This window comes from Polyodon spathula, chromosome 4 (assembly GCF_017654505.1).
Source record: "Polyodon spathula isolate WHYD16114869_AA chromosome 4, ASM1765450v1, whole genome shotgun sequence".
NCBI lineage: Eukaryota > Metazoa > Chordata > Actinopteri > Acipenseriformes > Polyodontidae > Polyodon > Polyodon spathula.
The window spans coordinates 81,884,558-81,906,227 of NC_054537.1; the positions used below are offsets into that span (position 1 = coordinate 81,884,558).

At 36.8% G+C, this 21,670-nt stretch overlaps 1 protein-coding gene across 4 annotated transcripts in view; it reads right to left on the minus strand.

The window, feature by feature from the left end:
• Positions 1-21,670, minus strand: part of LOC121314944 (vacuolar protein sorting-associated protein 13B-like) — a 356,349-nt gene that overhangs the window by 206,232 nt on the left and 128,447 nt on the right. For all 4 annotated transcript variants that reach the window (XM_041248730.1, XM_041248729.1, XM_041248731.1 and 1 more), the window contains exon 20: positions 186-295. In XM_041248730.1, the coding sequence (XP_041104664.1) occupies positions 186-295 (110 nt within the window). The remainder of the gene's footprint in view (positions 1-185; positions 296-21,670) is intronic.

Sequence of the window (21,670 nt, forward strand, 5' to 3'; positions counted from 1 at the left end):
AATACAATTGCAATGTAATAAACACAACCATGGCAGCTGTCAGAAATATACAGTGGTTTAAAACGAGAGAAAATCTGTCAGGAAGCGTGAATAGTCATTTAACAGACAAACAAGAAATGAAACTTTACAAATCCCCACTGCTGCAAAGCTGATGAATGATGGTTAGTTAGTTCTAATCTCAATACCTGATGTGAATGCCGGCTGCTTCCCTTTTGAGGTTGGTGGAGGAGCCAAGTGTAGAAGATGGGGTCCACATTGACTGAAATTCCCTGAACACTGGCCAGCAACACAGCACCTAGAGTGTAGAAAAGATACACGTTTATATCTCTATTTGACATTTAGTTAAAAATGAGTATAGTTTCTACTAGAGTTCTTGTTATTTCGTACTTCATATTAGTATGAAGCAGACAATTGTATTTATTTCTTTGTCTATTATTTCCAAAATTAATTTCAGGGGATGGAAAGCCTCCAAAGTGGGCATTGTCCAACTTTATAAGTACAGCACGAGTTTTTTTCTTTAAATTTTTCGTTTTTGCCTTAAATTTTAAAATATAAGCAACGCATATACTAAGACATGGGATGGTGTCTGGTTCAATCCTCCAGAATTTTATTTATTTATTTATTTTTTTAAAACCCCAAGCAATACTATAGAAACAGACATATAAAGTTAAAAAGAGTTATAGGAAAAATCCTATATTTCAAGTTATTAAAACCACATTAGTATTAGCGAGTATATCAGTGGCTCACCTTCCATGAGTAAAACCAGCAAACCTTTCATAACTGGTCAAATTTTAAGATATTTTAAAATGTATGCGCTGTATACAAATTCATAAACAGTAATATCAGTGGAAACAGACAGGAAAAGACATCTAAAACAATACACTGATCCTTTTCTTTAATAAAATGTTTTGCCTTTAAGGATGCATTAGTCAAAAAGCATTACCTCAACACTCAGCTGTTTTCATTACTCAATAATAAATAGAAATCAAAGCGAAATGCACATAGCTGCTGTCACTAAGCCTACATGCTTTGAAAATGCAGATACCATGTTTTACTAATTTGGCTACGAATACAGATGAGATAATTTACTGACATTTAAAGTAAATATTCAAATGACTATTACATGTTATAATATGCATTTATGCACTGTAAAAGCATATAGTTTAATTCAAATGTGGTTCTTTTATAGCTCAGACCAAACAAGTGGTTATATTTTAAATTTCAGAATGCTTAAACTGAGCAATATAATTTATTGAGCCCAGTTATTTGACTGTGGTGCACTGTATCGAAATACAAAACATTTACACCATATTTAATGAATTGGCAGCACACAATAAACGTATTCAATTTAAGCAGTAAAGCAGTTTGTTTCAATTGTGTTCAAACTGTTTAAACATAAAGCCAAAAATAACATTTTCTTTTGATAAATCTGTATGAAACTTGAGACTTTCCCTGGGTTTAGTTTATTCTTAAAAATTAATCTTTACCAACAATATCAGTCTGAGGTAATGCAATAGGATTCTCTCAATAATTAGTATCATGCCTTGGGGATTACATGAAACTCTCTAGTGCACTATGGAATGTTTCAATCTTGTGATAAGAGAACATTTTATTTCTTTGACAAACTACAAAGTTTAAGAACTTCACAGTTATATCCCAAACTTGTATTCTAAACTAATAGAGCGCTATTGTAATAGTCAGGGGTCAGTTTCTAAATTTCATGAAACTTAAACAAACCCAGCAAAATGCCGGTGCTAAGCCAACGCACGCAGAGAAACGTTTTCTACTCTGGTGGAAAATGTTGCTATCGTATATTTATCACCATTGAAATTATTATTATTATTATTATTTTAAGTAAGGCCTACACTGAAAGATAACTTGTTATTATTAAGTGCTAAATGCATTGGATCTGTACACAACTAGTATTTTGTAACCCATTTTTAAACAGTGCAGACACATGCAATACATTTTGATACAGCCACCAACATTTATAATAATACAGAGGCCATGCATAATTAAGCCAGGAAAATTCAAGACGTATGCCTTAATAAGTGAACTTGCTGAAACAGAGTCTGCCACTTAGATGTGGTGTAGCAGGTGGTTATTGAGTTTACATCATGATAAGTAGATGGAGCGAGTGTGTGGCTCTTCATCAAAAATGTTTGTTTGCCTATACAGTGTGATTCCAAGTGTGTCGGATTTCTAGCCAGAGCCCAGATACCCCTCACCTACCAACCTACCCCCTGCCAAAAAAAAAAAAAAAATGTCAACAGGTCAAGTAGTGCTCAGCTGAGACTATACGAAAAACATTCATATCACTTGGCCCAACTAACAATTTAAACAAGCACTGACACTGAATTGTCGGTCTCTGCACAGCATGACTAAATCACAGGGCTGGAGCACTAAGGGAAGTCTTACAAAACACCAGATTGTTCTGCATTTGCTCCATAGAGGGAAATGCTACCCAACTCTCACCTCTTAAAATAATAAAACACTGCTAAAAAAAAATAACACTGAACTAAATAAATCAGTAAAAATAAATGTAATAGCTGTGACTGTGTGCTTAAAAAGGGTTTGCCATGGAAATTAATTTTGACAGGTTTGGTTAATATTTAAGCCAAGTAGCTAAACAAAACATTACACCAACATGTGCTATGCAGTTAATTATAGTCCCAATGACCTCATGACTGAAAGGTGTCTCAAAGTCCATATACGTTCAAACAGGTGTTTGGCCAGTTTCAAAGAACGGTCAAAAATGTATTTTGCATTAGCAACCTGTTGACACAAGTGTAACATCTCGATCGTAATTTAATAAAAGCTGATTTACTGTGTTATGGAACTTGAGATCTGAAACATGTCACTGTGTGAGAAGCACATAAATACACTTGGCCGCAGTGCATAAAGGATGCCGGCAATCAGCCCCCGATTCTGGTTTGTTTGACTTAAAACAGATCCCGTATAAATCACAGAATGTGGAAATATATTACATTCTGCTTAAATTTAGGTTAGGAAACAATCAAAATGGTGAAAAAAAGTGTGCTTGTGTTACTTTAACTGTTTGCCAAAAGAGTCCACGTATCTGCATTCCAAACAGGCTTTCCCAATTAGCTATCCTAGGGCACTGCAATCATTTTCAGTTATATCCCTAGCTGAAGAAAGGAATCTGAAGCAGAGGTTACAGGCTGAAGTTTGCAGGGTAACAAATTAAACATGCTTGCTATACTTGTCAGTTTTTTATCGATTCTGACAAGCCAATCAGATTGCCTTGTAAAGAATCTGTTTATTATGGGGTTGTAGTGAACGTAATTTTCACTTGAACCAGTGAATCAGACAAGGGAAGCAGATATATCTATCTATATCAAAATTTAACTAAAACAAATGATTAAAATGTTGTAATAGAAATAGTGGTACCATTGCTACTCCTTCCTTTTTCTGTAAGATTATAACTAATTCCAAAAAATGTGTATATTTCATATTTATTGATGGGTTTTCAGCGCATGACTGAAAGTATCATACTTTTATTATTTTATGAATAACTGCTTTAACCATTACTAACCTTTAATAGTAGCTCCAAACTATTTATCACTTACATTCTCTAACTCCTATGAATATACATAACCTTATTTCTATTCCATGATTAATAGAAATCCTCATATCCATATTGCTGAGGTGCTATTAGATAACTACATTTATAATACTAAAGTGGCATTTTCACAATAATGTACAAATATGAATTTTTAACAAAATATACCGTGGACATCACAGGTACAGAACAAGACTGGGCTTTGTATTATTACACAGGGAAAGCAGACTGGGATTGTATTATAATAATAATAATACAGTATCTGCTGCTGGGTATTATTATATGATAATGAAAACAAATGTACAGTATATTCCAGAGAATCAGTGCAAAGTGGCCATGATATTTTATAATAGCCCTGTGTAAACACACTTATAAAACAGGACGCACTTTTCCTGTAATTTAATATGCAATTTTTACTCCATACATCAAGTCAACGTGACATTTGGGATGTGTTCTTGTTAAATGAATTCTTTCAAGCTTCTTACGTACCAGTACATCATGGACTCTATAGCAGCTGATTACTGTAAATGTAAGATTACGGGAAGTGGGTGGTGCAGTGTTTTTCCCCTGCTTGGAGCACTCTATAGTAACATCTGGAAACCCAGGTTCAAAGAAGGTCGAAGTCAGAACAATTGAAAGCCACTTGTTGTCCATTAAAGGCCTGCGTAAAATGAGTTCTTGTGATGTGAAATGAGGGGTTTAAAGCATTAAAATCCCAACCCCAGTTGTCAGCAATTGGTTTTTAATCCACCTTGGCTCAAAGCAGACTTAAAGTTAAATATCTAGGTTGGAGATGTCCTGTTGTGTCAACCCTATCCTTTCAATACCTGGTCTTTGTTCTAAACTCTCCATCACTGATGAGCTTAAGTGCTAAAACAGTGCATCACATTTTAGGTAGGAAAACAGAAAGGAAAAAGTAAAAGGGTCTGCCTTCAGATGGTAATACTTATCTTTGCCTTGCAGGACCAAGACCCTTGAAAGATGTTATTGGACATTAACATTTTGGTTGGCATTTTCAGTGACTTAAAGCAAGCTGAGAACTTACAGGGTTAGCATTTTTTCAATGCTGTACTTTAATGCATTAGAAAACGTATCCGACTATTACAACCTGTGCATGCAGAAGAAGATATATAGCAGAACAATGCAATTGGGTAGAATTACAGCAGCTGCCAGTTACTTAAATAAAAGACTGAGGCGATGTTTCTTTTGTAGAGGTATCTACAGTACTGTGTTAATTTAAAGAACTGGAAAATATGTTTAAATTGCATAACAGTCTTAATTTTTTATTAAAAAATAGATCCAACAGATTAATTTTATAGCTTTTGATGCCTTTCACGTTTTGCAGAAATTATTCCATTGTCAGTATCTACATGGGAGACAGCCAGGACTGAATGGCAAAGACTGTTCAGCATGGAGAAGCTATAAAAAGCAGATTTTACTGGTGTGTTATCTGGCTGTAGCCAGTGCTGCTGTTGATCTCCTTTAATGAGAAATTGCGAACATTTAAGTAGAAAACATCATGTAGCAACAAAATGTGTAAATTTTAAAAGCAATTTTACAAAAAAAAAAAAAAAAAACACTATTAAAATGTGGTTACAAAATGTGTCCTCATTAAAAAGAATTACTAGATAAAAAAAAAATGAAATTCCTAAATATGCATAATAAAATGTTGAAAAGCAAAATAAATTGTTGGGGGGGGGGGGGGGGGGGGGGGGGGGGTTTTAAAAAGAGCATGATATCCATGGGAGCACAATATTGTAATAGCGTGAAGATTAATAACTACCTTTAAGCTATTACACATTTTAACCATTTAGCAATTTGGACTTAATGGGTTCAGGCTGATGGGATTTAGTACAGATCCACTTAGTGGAGCTTTAATCGAAGCACATACTGTACATTTTTCCAACTGGCAAACTCAATGGAAAAAAGACCAAAATGTGATCAACTTATTATATTTGCAATCATATTTAATACCAATAGGAAGGGTGGGTAACATTAACATAGCATTACAAGTACAGTAAACCCAACTTATTAAAACAATTAAAAATCACAGCTAAAACTATTTCAGGCTGAAGGGACTTTCTTTTATTATTTTGCTTCATATGCATCACTGTTATCATATTTTCATTATCCAACTACTGCTTTGCACAATCAATTAATTTAGACAAATCTTTTAGAAAAACACATTCCAGTTGCACTTCATTGCATTAATCAGCCTACACATCTGGCCAGAAAAAAAAAAAAAACTAACAAAAATCTTTCACGACAAGGTCATAGTGTATATTAGCTGTTAGGAAACAGTTTTATAGCAAGGGCAAGGCAAGCGGTGGTCTACAATTACCACAGAAATGCCTGAATGTACAGTAGGAATACAAGGCACACATTTAAGTATTTTCAATTAATTAATGAAAACTTTCTGTTCAAAAGGAATGGCAGCCCACATTTCCACCCGAGAGGAATTGTTTGGGGTTGACTAGAGAATGATAAACCTCAGTACTGCAGAAAGTCATCATTTCTTCCTTGTTTGCTTCCTATTAAAACTTCTTTAACCTCCTTGGAACATAATTATCTAACTGATGATGTGAGCTGTCCCATATTAATGAGTCATGCACAAACCCAGAATGAGGATTCAGCTCAGCATATGCATATATATACACACACACACACACTTCAAAACATTTTAGAAAAAAAAAAAAATTCTTCTTAGACATTTAAACTGTACCCGTAACTTTAGAATACAATTAAAGTATTTTTTTTTCCTTTGTTGACTTTGATCTTTAATAACCAGAAAGAAAGAGCTAATGTATTTTTCTGGAAGAGGCTTAGGTTTAGGGGACATAATTACAGGCCTTCTATACAGAAAAATTATTTATGGAACCCCCTACATGTACAAAGACCAACTCTTGAGAAAGTAAACAGCAGAATATGTTAGCAAGACAAAATAAGAGTACTTGTTGCATATCTGGGCTGAAAAAAAGTTTCTTTGAAAAAAAAACTGGAGGAAGAGAACATACTCGATGCAGATATGCCAATACATTATTTAAAAAAACACTTGTTCTGAGATAGGTGTTACTAATAATTGACAGCAAAAGAGACACATAGTTGGCCAGGGCAGTGATTCAAACAGTAAATGCACTGCTCCCTTCAAATTTGACTTCTGGAAAAGTGTTTTCTGTCTAGACTTGCACACTCCATAGAGAATTTCCATACAACACAAATGGAAGGTGAAGCCATTTTAGTGTGAAAATATGGGTCTGGCGTGCAGCAGAGTTCTTTCCGTAAGATAAAATAAATGAAATTAATTAAAAGGTCTCCAACCCTCTTAACTCTCCTCAAGATGGTAACGCTTCCAATCTACTTTAGGACTATGTTATAAATTTGTTATGACGGTTTTACATAAAGAAGAGCCTTTGGGAGATGTTTCGAAATACTAAATTAAATGATAAATGTTTCACCTGGAAGTCTTTAAAAATGTCTTATAATCAAAGCCTTCCAGTTGAAACATTTGTCATTACATTTATTAAGTTAACAAAGCATGATTCCATGGGAAGGCTTATTGTTCGGCTATGGGAAAACCAATTAAGCATCAGCAAGTTTAACCATACTGGGCCCTATTAAGAGTCTAGAGCAATTTCAATAATATCAAACTAATTTACTCAGACTTCAAAAAACAAAACAAAAGCAATTTTAAACAGACCCAATTACAAAGGACGCTATTAAACTGGAGTTCATGTTTCTGTTTCAAACTTATTTTCAACCTAGAGGGAATAAGGAGAATCAAGATCAAGAAATGGTACTTCATTTCTCAAGCACCTCTGGTAAACACTGGTACCATATCCCAATAGTGCAAACATCCCAGTTCCATAAAACATTTGACAATGTTTTCAATCAAGACACTGTGTAAGGGAAATTCAAATGCACTCAAAATATAATATAATTTTTCTATTGGGGTGTGCTTGTATGAGAGGCTTAGACTCATGAGAGATTTGGTATTTAACTTTTGACAATGTCCAAACTTTATGGGACCAGAATCAATGGGGTGTTTGGTACTTAAATCATTAAAAGCTTATTCTGTATATATATATATTTTTTTTTTGACAACATTATAAGAACACAAAAACAAACAAACACATTTAGTTGTTTAGCAAGACAAACAACACAGCAGCAAAAAAAATCTAACAGGTGGTGTATGGTAGGGGAGGACAGGGCAATTCAGCTATTACTACTAATCGCATTCATTTTACATTTTTTTCAAGATTTGTCTGGTTAACAAATGATGATGCACCTTCTATTCCAGCCATGTCAAATAATTCACTTTAACAGAATTTTCTTCAAAACAAACACTGAACATGGCAGAACAATTTGCAAACCAAACTATATATTGGGCATAATCATACAGTTGTATACCCAACAGTCTAAAATATATCAGAATCATTCCCACTAACTCAACTTCCTTTTTACCTAAAGCCATAACGGTAGCTTGCTATTAATTGCTAATAATTAACAGTGATGCCTATTATATAGTGATGCCTACTAAAGTGATCAATCTGTCACTTCCAATCATGCTGATATTCCCTCACAGAGTGCTTTATTTCCTGAAATTGTGTTTAAATTACTACCACAATCTTAGATTTAGATTAATTCAATGTATTGAACATACCGATCAGCAGAAGAAAATCCAAACAAACCCAACCTAAAATATGTCCTTACTATTCAAAAGGGTAATTTGCAATGATTATTTTGACTATATTCTGACTCATCTATGAACGTGTATATCTATATAGGAAGAGTGTTGAGTGTGTCCATATACATACGGCTATATGTGTATATTTAGGAGATATTTACATTAACACGTACAAGTTGATGTCTATTTCTAAGCTGAAAAATTAAACCCAGTAGGTTTAAGTCCCAGCTCATGCCACACACACACACACACACACACACAGTTTGACTAACGTTCCAAGAAATCAATCCCCTGGGCTACACAAATGTACCACAAGAGTAATGAGGGTTACTACTGTGTTGAAATAAACTGGCCTGAGGCTGATTTGTGGATTAGTTCAAAACAACGTGATCCTGTCTTCCTTTTACAACTAATTTACATAACGTAGCTATCAATATGTGGCACAGTTTCTTTTATAAGCTCTTAGCAGGGAGTAGAGAGGGTACACCTTGTTACGGGCAGACCTTCATACAGCCTTGTCTTTCATACAAAGAATATATGGAAAGGTTAGAAGGATCTAAAAGTAGCAAAAGAATACAATACCCAGCCATAACATCTTTAATGCAACACACAAGTATGTTTATTTACATTTTTCTCTTCACTCAACAAATATGGCGCTCCAGCTTGTAGCGTGCAAAGGGTTTCATTAAATAAACGAAAAAAAGTGGTGGACCACTTCAGCCTATGACAGGACATGCCCCTAGCCACTGCAGTTAATAAGACTGGCAACATTTCCTTTGGGAGCTCTCAGGTAGTCTAAAGGACTGAGATGAGGGAATTCATCCAGATTCATTTAAAAAAAGGGGAAGCATATGGTAAGTCAGAATCTGGTCAATCTTAAGTTTTACTGGTAAATGCAACATTTACCAAATAAGGTGGTAAATGTCCGAAATTATGATCAAATAGATTGCTTTTCAGACATTTAGGCTACCGGTTTACCGAAGCTTACTGGTAAATGCAGGTATATCATTGAATAATTTATTTAATCCTGTATATAAATGGTCATTTAACAAAACAATCATTCATGTAAAAAGAATGTATCTATTTCTGCATACAAATTTTCCAGTAATGAAAAACATTAATGTCGAAGAATATATGTATTTCTGCATACACATTTTTCATTAACAGTAAAGTAATGCACAATTAAGCAATTTAAACTATTCAACCTGATACTGAACAATATTGTGATCCACTTATGTGGAACAACCAACATTTTGGTATATGTGTGTATAAACAATTGTTGTTGAAGGATATTGTACTCCAAATACATAGCAGTTTTATGAAAAATAACATTATGCTAAATGCAAATTAAACCACTTAGGACCTTTGTTTTTCAACAGAAAATCACACTTTGGTTATGACACAAAATGTCACAAAGATAGGCAGTGAATAGATAAATTAACTTATTGCAGCATGGTAGACTCTTGTTGCACTTGCAGTTACACTGGACTCCTGAAGCCTTACAATGCACGGAAATGATTGGAAAGACATTTGTTCATTAGCCAAAGGGACCTGGTTAGGCTATTCTTGAGATTTACTGGTAAATGTCCGAACTAAAGTGTTATCATGTTTATTCCGGAGATTTACCAGTAAATCTTTAAAATTGCCAATATTCTGACTTTCACTGCAACACATACACTACAGGCTATGTTTGCCTTATTTCTGCTATACAGTTCGCTTGTCCACTGCATGCTTAATCCTCCTGCAATTTATCAGACAGCGTAGGAAGTGTCCGATTGTGGCTGAAAGCACTATCTGCTTTACTAATGTTACGTTATCTATCTTTAAACTCTAAACCCTATCTACTACAAACCAGCTGCAGAGCCTGAAACTTTAACTATTAGGCTCAGTGCTGAAAGATGTTTTACTTTACTATAAAGCATTGCAGACTTAAAAGGCAGCAGGGCAAACATGACCATTTATCCTGTGTACATCATACATCACTCTATTCTTAAACACATTCATTACTTTCCACAATGACAACACTGCTCTAATAATTAAAGAAAGGATTTACAACTAGGAGCATGAAGAGATTAACACATCACCTAATACTCTGATAGCTGCTGGTTCAAAACATCAGGGGTTAACCTTCCAGACCTGCCTTCTGTAACACCTAATTTATTAACAATTGGATACACTTCAGTGGAAGGCATCCTAGTGTACAGCTGCTTCATCATGCAAAACTCTACTAGTAATCTAGATGAATTTATTGAAAGTGAGACCAAAGGGGTTGGATGATCCAATAAATCTTGTTTCAATAATCATTTAAAAAGATACATAGATTGGCAGATAATATTGGTTAAACGGCATAGGTTGGTTAACATTATTATCAGATATTATCAAACAATGAAAGAAAGAAAATAACTGCAAATTTTACTAAATGTTACTTGTTTTTTCTTTGTTTTTTTCAAATACTAGGTTTTTCTAACCTATTAAATAAATTTCATTCTTAGTTTTGTGAAATTACTTTAAAATATAAATACATTTAAAATATATACCCCTACTAAGATAGATATACATAGCAGATATTAGATAAAGGATCATTCTATCATTATATTTAACAAGATGTACATTCAAGTATCATCTATTTCTAGGAAGCAGGAAAACAGCTCATTAGCATAGCTAATCAGTGGTGAAGTCAGACACAGATGCAGATCTCTCAATGACTTTTGCTAAAGTATATCCATAGCAAGTATCACAATCTGATGAGTGATTCTCAATTGCAAGTGTACACAATGTAGGGAGACACAGTACACAATGTGTGTACATATCCCCTGATGGAAAAAAACAGAACAAGCAAACCAAAATACTAAGTAATCTACTGTGTTTGACTTGTACGTGCTTGGTGGAAACAGAGGGAAAATCAAGGGGAAAAAAAACTTAAATACTGTAATTGCATTATTGCACAATTACTATGTTTAACACAGTTCAATTGCTACAGAATTGTATGCGCTTTTCATATAAACCTACAAATGTGCAGTGGTAATTAACAAGTAGGTAACTGTCTAGCAGGCAATGGAAAATAGGAAGTGTCAATGGCCACGTTTACAACGACTTTTGGCACACAGAACTGAAACTACTATAGTTTTCTAGATTTTGGAAATGCACATTCCATACTTCTAACACCTGAAGGAGGTAGGCTTGTCAGTTTGGTGAGATTATACACTTCCTTATCTCCATGTAAATTCTTGTGATAACAAATGCTTATCCCATAATTTCAGAACAAATAATGCAAGGGCAAATGAAACTCAGAATAAAAAAAAAGAGCTACATCAGTGCTTCCCCAAAATTGTCAAAAGCATTTAGGAATTTCACAACAGACTTCTCTGACTAATCTATCTGTACCTTAAAGATTTTTATAAACATAAATTACACATTTAATACATAATTGTTATAACCTACCTTTGAAAATGTAACTGATTTGAAGTTAAGAAACTGTAACGGGGGAGTGTGGGTGAGTCACTGATGCACACAGATTTAGGATAGCCGCCTTGACAGTGGGGTAGTCCATCATAGCTGCAGGGGACAGGGTTCTTGCTGTCACCTATGCCTCCCCGTTAACTGCGGCAGGAGGTAGCTAACCCACTTTGCCTGGGGCCAGTGGCCAGTGACAGCCATGGCCTCGAACATGTCCAGTCAGGCGTTTGGACAGTCCTCTGTCGTCATTTTAGTTGTCTCCAATCAGGGGCATCTACCCCCGTGCCTCATTGTAACACGTGTAATATGGTGCGTGTGGGTTAATCACTGATGCACACGGAGCCAGAGATGTATATTTGAGATGCCCCACAGACGCACGGTTTTATTTTGGTTACCAACAACGGTATTTTATTTCTGTGTTTTGTTGTGCTTTTGCCACAGTCCTTTCAGCACATGCAAGTGTCAGTTAAATAAACAGCAAAGTGAGAAAACCAGACAATAAAAGTAAAAAGTAAAACAAAACACTAAACAAAATTACTAAACAGATACTGCTTTACCAGGTTCTTGCTACCTCTGCGAGATGCGATTTGTGAATGACGCTCCCTTATTTCTCACTACGGACTACGGGGTTGTCCAGAACCCCTCTAAGCTAACTTACACAACTTCCCAGTATGGGTACGTAACCAAAGTAACTTCAGCAGCTGTCTTCTACAGCCACCTGTTGCTGTCCCGAGCACAGGCACGCTATTTGTACTCCTTCTATATATTCTCATTCTCTGTTCTATTCCGATTCTCCGGCCAGAGTTTCCACCGCGGCTATCCTGTCAGGGCTACCAGAAGAATACAAGAGCATCACTCTTGTGGGTTCGACCATTCCCATTCTCTAGAGAACTCGCACCCCCCGGCTCAATGTCAATGTGATGGTGGGCTACTCGAGTCTGCCCTGTGACTGAAGAGAACACATCCTGAAAAGCCGCCACCAGATCTTGAGCCTGATGATTCTGTTTTGTTGTCAGATTGTTTCCAAAACAAAAAGATCAGGTCCCAAATCTGTGACATCAGACTGCGCCGCTAACAACGCCTCCCGTTGCAACTAAGGCTTTAGGAAGTTTATATGATAAATGTGTTTTTTTCTCCGCTGCCCTGTCTGGCAGATCTCATAGTCCACCATCCCAACCCGGCATGTAACCTAAAAAGTCTTTGCCACTCTGCCAGAAGTTTAGACTACTAGAAGCACTTTATCCACCCGCTGAAACATTTCCGACCGGGCCCTCCTATTGTATTATGTCTTCTGTCTGTGCTGAGCTTGCTGCAAGTTGTCATGTGCCCACCGAACCACAGACTCAAGATTGTGCAGCTCCAACACATACCGGACCGTATTGGTCAAATTATCCTGCTCTTCCTCCCACATCTCTTTGACTAGATCAAGCACACCCCAAGGTCTCATCCATACAGCAGGACTAATGGAGAACATCCTGTGGAAGCCTGGGGAACCTCTCTGATAGCAAAGAGAAAGGGAGGAATCAGCTGGTCCCAGTTGCGCAAGTCACTTTCAATGAATCTGCACAACATGCTTTTTAAGGTTTTATTAAAACGCTCCACCAAACCATCAGTCGGGGGGGGTGGTAAACTGATGTCCTGATGGGCTTAATCCTCAAAAGCTTCCATGTTTCGTGGACCAACAGTGACATAAAATTGATACCTTGGTCAGTCATCATTTCCCAGGGAATACCTACCCGGGGGAAAACCCTTCACAAGCTTGTTGGCGACAGACTTAGCAGATGTAGAGCGGTGGGATGGCCTCTAGATAATGCACAGCATAATCTAGAATGACCAATAGTTGCGTGTATCTTGTATCCCGCCTAACTCCACTCTAGCGGTCCGACTATGTCTACCCCAAAACACTCAAACAAAGGTTTGTCCAGTGGCAATGGCATTAGTGGGGCTGATTCTAGTGCTGGCAAGTTGGCATTCCCGGCAGTGTTTGCAAAAACGCTGCACAACCCATCAAGCCCTAGCCAAAAGAACCGTGTCACGAGCCTTGCTCTAGTTTTGTCTCGGCCCAAATGGCCACACAGGGGAATAGCGTGAGCCAGGTGCAATCAATAATCCGTATATGGCTTAGGAATGAGCAACTTATAATAGCACTTCCTCAGTCTGGGGTAATTTATTAACCCGATACAGTAGATCTTGATCAATTTTAAAGTGCGGGTAGGTGGTGGCACGTCTGGGCTCGACCACCCGACCATTAACCACAGCTGCTTGGTTAAAGAGCTGGCCCAGCACACTGTCACCTCCTTAATGGAGTCGAGTGTCATGGGAGCGAGCTAAACAATTAGCTCCCATGGCTTCCAACTCAGGGTCAGGTGGGTTCCAAGCGGAGGCAGAAGTACCAGGCCCCTGTGCTGGCTACTTCGCTTCCCCTCAGAACCTTCACCAACAGCTCCCACCTTAAATCGATCGGATTCCTATAAAGTTTTTCAGGGCTGAATCTATGCCAAAACCAAGCTGGGTCATGGAAGGGGAAGATATCTCCAATTACTTCCGGGGCAGTAACAGCAGCCAACCAGTCTTTGAACTGCTCGCAGTCCTGCCCCAGAATGACAGGCACTGGCAAGTGATGGCACAACCCCACTTGTACTCACATCACCATCTGCCCAATTTTGAAATTCACTGAGACCTTAGGCTAGGTATGCATATCTCCATGAATATTTAAGATTAACCTGTCCAATGACTTGTTTATGCCCAGAGACTGACCACACCCTGAATCCAAGAGTCTGGGTTTGTATACCATCCACTATCACAGGAAGGACAAAACCCATCTGCTGGAGTGACTGAGGTATCTGAACATTCTTACCTGGACGGATGAGGTCACATTGTATGGCGGGGCAATACCGATCAATGCGGGCCACCTCCTGATGTGTCCAACACTTCAGTGGACCTAGTTCTAGCCATGAAGCTTCCAGTGGAGGTCTGAATACCTGAGGCATCAATGGAGCTCGACGGTAGGATGGGCGTGCGAGACCCCGGTCCGACACCTGAAGCTGAAGCCCGTGGGTAGCCCCATCCAGCCCCAATTCTCAGGCCGTGACCTCCTACTGCCACACATCCGGGTTCAGCCAGACTAATGCATAGTCCCTGAGTCGATACGCAATCACCCAGGGATGTTCATCAACGGCAAAGACATCCTCCAGGAATTTCTTCCTGTAGCCCTCCAGTGCAGCCCCCACTCGATTTAGGATGGCCGCCTTGACAGTGGGGTAGTCCATCATAGCTGCAGGGGACAGGGTTCTTGCTGTCACTTGTGCCTCCCCCTTTAACTGCGGCAGGAGATAGCTAACCCACTTTGCCTGGGGCCAGCGGCCAGTGACAGCCATGGCCTCCAACATGTCCAGGTAGGCGTTTAGATAGTCCTCTGTCGTCATTTTAGTTGGCTTCTGCATTCTCCAATCAGGGGCATCCACCCCCGTGCCTCCTTGTAACACGTGTAATAGGGTGCGTGTGGGTGAACCACTGATGCACACGAAGCCAGAGATGTATATTTGAGATGTCCCACATGCACACAGATTTATTTTGGTTACCAACAATGGTATTTTATTTTTGTGTTTTGTTGTGCTTTTCTCACAGTCCTTTCAGCACATGTAAGTGCCAGTGGATTTGCAAGTTGATTTATTTCAGGAATAGCAGCGCTACTATCATCTCATGCTACTATACATCTATTTTTGTTGTACAAATAGCCATTTTTTAATATCATTCATGTTGTTTGCAATTACAAAAAACACTGCAGATGACTGTGTCAGTTCTAAAGACAATATTGTCCAAAAACTGCATCTTTTCCTATGCAGAATGCTTGAGGAATGGAAAAAGTCTGCAGCATGTTGGACAACGGATCTTACGTAAAATAATCTATAAACCTGGTTCAGGTGCTGATTTATTTTCTTTGGAAGTTAGAGACGGTCATGAAATTCAAATCTAACTTAAAACTAATAGCTAAATGCTGTTAACACTTTAAATAAAAGTCAGCAAGCATTGCTGTAAAAATAAACCTCCACTTTTTCGAGCCATGCAAATGTTATGAGAATACACAGAATCAAGTCACGCAATTTAATGTTAAACAATACTCTTGGCTGAACTTCTCCACAGCAGGAAACTGTTGGATGTCTGTTGTAAACTTGCTCCAGAGTAGTATGTAAATGTCACATGAAGTAGATTACGTTTATGCACTGAAGAGAATTTTCGTTCTTTAAGTGTTTAATACTAATCTAATTTTGAGAATTAGCACAAGGAATTTGATCTGACTATACTTTGTCCAGATTTGCTACTGGTAGCAACTTAAAAGTCAAACAACAAGCTAAGTCTCTATATAGTGATTTTACTGTCATTTTAAATACCTTAATATTGATATATTTAAAAAAGAGAGATAAAACATTGACTACAGGCAAGAGTAAAAAATGATTCATAACATCAACGGTACTCCAAAATAACTGTAGAAGATTTGACAAAAAAGAGGTATCAGCATTACAAAATTGAAGAGAAAACAGAACAAAGCAATAATGAAGATAAAGTGAAGCTTCTGGCTCACCCAGCTATGAACTATGTATAATGCATTTATATTTCTGATTAAATCTCTGGCTGTGAATTTAACATTGAATTAGCTCCTTTGCTGTGGCTTGAGGCTTGTCTTTCTTAGACCGTCAACATTTTTGCACACTGCCCCCTTATCCAAAGATACAAAGGAAGTGTCAAGATTATTCTAGTAACTGGCAACAGGATATGCTTCCAGTCAGTCCAACCATTCTGAAACAACTTCAGAGAATATATTAATTACTTGTATGACTTCTCATAGATAAGATTTTGAAATCAAACATATGCCTTTTTTTATTATTATTATTATTATTTTTTTTTTTTTTTTTTTTTTTTAGATTAGGTATTGTATAACTTGTTGAACAAACATGATTATAACTCATGTTTGAGCTAAAGCAATGAAAGCTATTCTTAAAAATACTGATGCGGTGTTCACTCCTTTCCATTAAAAGCTGCTAATAACTAGGGGTCTACCTAATTCTGAGAAATTGAAGGGTCACCGCGAAATTCACCTCTTTTAGGGGCCAATGCATACCGGACAAGTGCAGAGAGAAAACAAAAGAAACCTTGTTTAAATTAACTACTACACAACGCAAGCGTTGCAAAATACGTATCCTCCTTCTGTAGACAGTTTTTTTTTTAATTCTTCGCCGTCCTGTGTGTGCATTGCACTTAGGCAACAAACAAAAAAAAAAAAATGTCCTTAGACAAATAACATTTAAAAAAAATACAGTGCATCTGTACTGGCTTTTCTGTGGCCTGTATTGTACAGTAGGGGGTAGGACAAAGTCAGTGTTTAGCATTGCTATTTTGATTTAGGTTGCTAAAATCTGGTTTTCAGCATTGGAGGTAAAATACCAAAAATGGATGACAAAGCAAAAAAAGAAAAGTATATTTCGACTGAGGATTGTGTCATGAAATTTCCCAAAGAAACTTTGCACATCTTGTATCGAGACTTTGAAGAAAATACGATAGATCGCTAATTAGCTTCAGAATCACACATTAAATGAAAGGCTACTACAGAGGTTGCTAAACAGAACGTAAAACAAATAACAGCTTTCAGAAAACAAACTGGAAAGTCAGTGCAGACAAAAAGTATTTTTGTCAGTTGCAGTCAAGTTAAATCAGCACTACAGGTACAATCTAGCACCGCCACCTCACTTCATTTAGACCCAAATAGGCATGTTTTCTTTCTTTTGACTCGGTACTCACAAAATACATTTCTGGATGGGACAAACAACATGACAACAAATATGCTGCATATATGGCATTTTTAAACAATGCCAGGTGCCCTTGAGGGTAACTGAGTTTTGGGACTATTTCTAATCGATTTCCACCAGTATAACTTGGCAAAGCATTGCCTTACATATCCAGTCAATTCAGTGGATGCAGAATGTGCAGTCTCAATGTTCTATTCTATGTAAACTTATGGAAACTATAATAAGACCCAAAATGTAAAACTACTTATATGTTAACAGTATCCTGGGAGACACTCAGCGTGGTTTTAGGAAAGGGAGATCATGTCTAGAATATTGTGTTCAGTTCTGGTCACCTTGCTACAAAAAGGATATTGCTGCTCTATAAAGAGTGCAAAGAAGATTGACTACAATTATCCCAGGTTTAAAAGGTCTGTCATATGCAGACAGACTAAAAGAATTACATTTATTCAGTCTTGAACAAAGAAGACTACGCAGCAATCTGATTCAAGCATTCAAAATTCTAAAAGTTATTGACAATGTCGACCCAAGGAACTTTTTCAGCCTGAAAAAAGAAACAAGGACCAGAGGTCACAAGTAAAGATTAGATAAAGGGGCATTCAGAATAGAAAACAGGAGGTACTTTTTTTATACAGAGAATTGAGGGAGTCTGGAACCAACTCCCCAGTAATGTTGTAAGCTGACACCCTGGGATCCTTAAAGAAGCTGCTTGATGAGATTCTGTCATAATTAAGCTATAAACAACTAAACGAGCAAGAAGGGCTGAATGGCCTCGTTTGTAAACGTTCTTATGTAACGGTATGTCTCTTTAGCAATACAGCAAATGTTCCCTAACATTACAAATGGTTAAAAACAAGTGAATAGATCTCCTTCATAACCACAAGACTAAAATATTTTCATAACTACAAATATTGAATTGAATTATCTAGGTTGTCTAAGAAAAAAAACAATTAAAAAAAAACAGAAATTAGCTCTGGTCCTGTACACTCTCTCTCTATCATCAGCCGCAGACTGTTATATTTCTGTTTCAAGGCGAGTTAATTAAAACCCTCCTTTTTCAAGTGCAAATTAACTCCTGATAACTTATGACAATTAACACGGATTTGCTTTGAAATTCCCACACAAACAAAAGAAATAGTCGCAAGAAGCACTTCTTGTTAAGATAGTAACATTATTTTGGAAATCAACATCACTTCGCAAATCACATTAGGACGATTATTTAATAATGAAAGAGGTATAACGACCTCTTAAATGCCAAAATCAATGTTATACACCAATTTCTTGATTAACACTGGAGTTATCATTTACAACCTTTTGAAAATCCTGCCCAAGGACTTTGTGGCAAAGCTGCTGGTACAGGCCATGTTTTAAGTGTACTGGTGGATCGTTGTCTTTCTTTTCACAAATGGCTAACAATTTCAACACAAAGTAATTGTTAGAACAGTGAGAGTTTGGAGATGCAATCACTCACTCATGAAATTGTTTTGGTGATTTATGGCCTGCTAACAGACTTCTATTTTGAAAGTTACTTGAACGAAACTGCTCAGAAGATTACACTAATACATTATTTGAAAATATTAAAGACAAGTATTGTTTTATTAAGTGTTACTTAAAGCATTTTTTATTGATGGCCACCCCATCACAGACTATCACAAACTTACTACTGTAGTAACAACAAACGCTTTCTTAGAACTGCTCGTAAATTTTTTACAGCAATGTAATTATATGCTTTTTTCCATTATCTTACCTGCTGGAGGAAGAGATTAACATTAAAACCGCCCACACTACCTTTAGAAATATTTTTTAAATAAACATAATAAAAATATGACATTTAAATTACTGTACATTTTTTTATTTCATATTATAATTTACACATTTATTAGAATCATTATCAAGACATTTAAACATTATTAATATTGCTAAAGTTTTACACTAGCTCATCTGTCTGTAAAATATTGTAGAATAGACTGCAAATTGGGTATTGTCAGTACTGGTACTGGGTTACAATTAATTGTGACTCTGAAATCAATACTGTAGGCTAGTTCCCAATGCATGCCTCTATGGGAGCAGTCTTCGAGCTGAGTTTAAGTTTACAGTAGAGTTCAGAGCTGCCTCTGAGCACTCTCCTAGGGCAGGCCAACTTAGAATTGACAGAACTGGATGGTTACGTTAATACTAGTTAAATATGGTGTCTTAAAACAGGCATGTGTAAAGGGATTAATAGTGATGAAGTTGATTCAATCTAATAAAGGTTGCGGATGAACAACAGCCTGATTGGTCAATTACTAAAGCCACCCCATTGCAACACCCCCAAAAGAACACAGAGAATGCTACCATTGCATATTTGTTTAAATTATTATTAATATTGTTTTCCCTCAAGAGATACACTTGACATATGAGCCCTGAAAGGGATGAACAGAAGTGAAAACTTAGTCCAAAGGCCTGGTACAGGGGAGTGTTTATGGTGCTAGCCTTCTCTAGACCATACTCAACAGCCATGCACTCAGGGGACAACCCTGAACACGTCTGACATTTGCTAAATTACCCCAGGGCCGCTACTAAACACAGACGCCAATCTGTGACATGCAAGTGCGATGTTCACAGCAGTCCACTGATGGCCTGCGATAAGACTAAATACATCAGATCAGTAACAATAGTGCATTTGTTGGTCACATTGATATTAAGAAGGAAAACTGGTGTGTGGCACTGTAAAAATGTTGCTGTGCCACCTCTGCCAATTTAAATTGCCTCTCAACCAGATTCAAATTACATCATGGGCTCTGGACTCAGCAAGTCGACACGATCTAAGGCCTCCGAAACAGGATTGCTTTTATTTGTGGTTCTGGAGCACTCGCAGTTTTTAACCAAGTCTCATGATTCGTTAAAAAAAAATTAAAATGTGGGTGGGCCATCTCTGTCCAGCAGAAGGAAATCCTATTTGGCGCCTGATTCATGTTTTTATTGTAACATATTTATTGAAAGACATATTCTTTGTGACTGCACATAATGTCAGCTTAGTTAATGAGATTTAAACATTTTCAGAACTAATTGCTTTTTCTGAAGTACACCTAACTTATGTTGCTTATATACACGGGTAGTGGTATCACAATAAAAGGGCAAAACAATTATACAACTAGTCCAGTTTGAACTTACTACAAATCTTGTTATATTGGAGTTGTAATGCATGTTTATGTGAAACAACTATAAATTAATGGGCTTTCTTTATGCAAACGTTTGTAAATGTAGACAGGAAAGGGTAGGTTTTGTTTTAGATTAAGCAGATTTTCCTGGTTTGGTAAAAGCTCTTTTTTAACCTCTTAACAGTAGCACGAGATTATATTAAGGTTTATTACTTTCATTAAAGATCAGTTGGTTTCTTCAAAACTCAAGTAAACATTTAGCTTATAAAGTCCTTTGAGACCACCACTGAATAAGGTCAGTGCACTGACCCTGGAATCAACCAAATGAGTTAATGGTGTTGCAAGCATTAAGGCAGGAAATTCTCTCTGCTCTATTATATAAATAACACTTGTGTAGATGTAAGGGTTAACACAGTCTAGAAAGCACGTCTTCTGAAAGAGAGCTTGATTCGAATTGAATTCATTGCTTGAATTTACAGCTTTGCTTAAAAACAAAAATGTTCTTAATTGATGAATGTGTGTTTACTTACAAAAAAACTACCAAGACACTTTTGTTGCTCAAATACTTTAACAATCAAGTGTTTCTCAAATATTACTTAGAATATTAACATAGATTTTTTTTTTTTTTTAACAATAGTATAAAAAACAACATCTGAGTGGATTCAAGTCTCTTTATTCAGTAAAAGTACTGCACATATTACAGATCTGCCCATTTGTTTAATTTAAACAGTAGCAGTATTTAGATCAGCCTTTGTTCAATTAAAATAGGGGCCATTGTAACATTTTTTTAAGGTAGTCCGAGATTAGTTTAAACACTGGTATGTAAAAACCAGATGAGAATATTCAACATTCAATTCAATTTTATTTTTCTATCTATTATTAGATAGTGCTTTTCATAGTGGACCACCATCACAAAGCACACTACAGAGGTAGGAGAGGTAGGCTGTGAATTAGATGCAGAGTCACTTACAATAGGACAATGACTTAACATCTCATTCGCAGGATG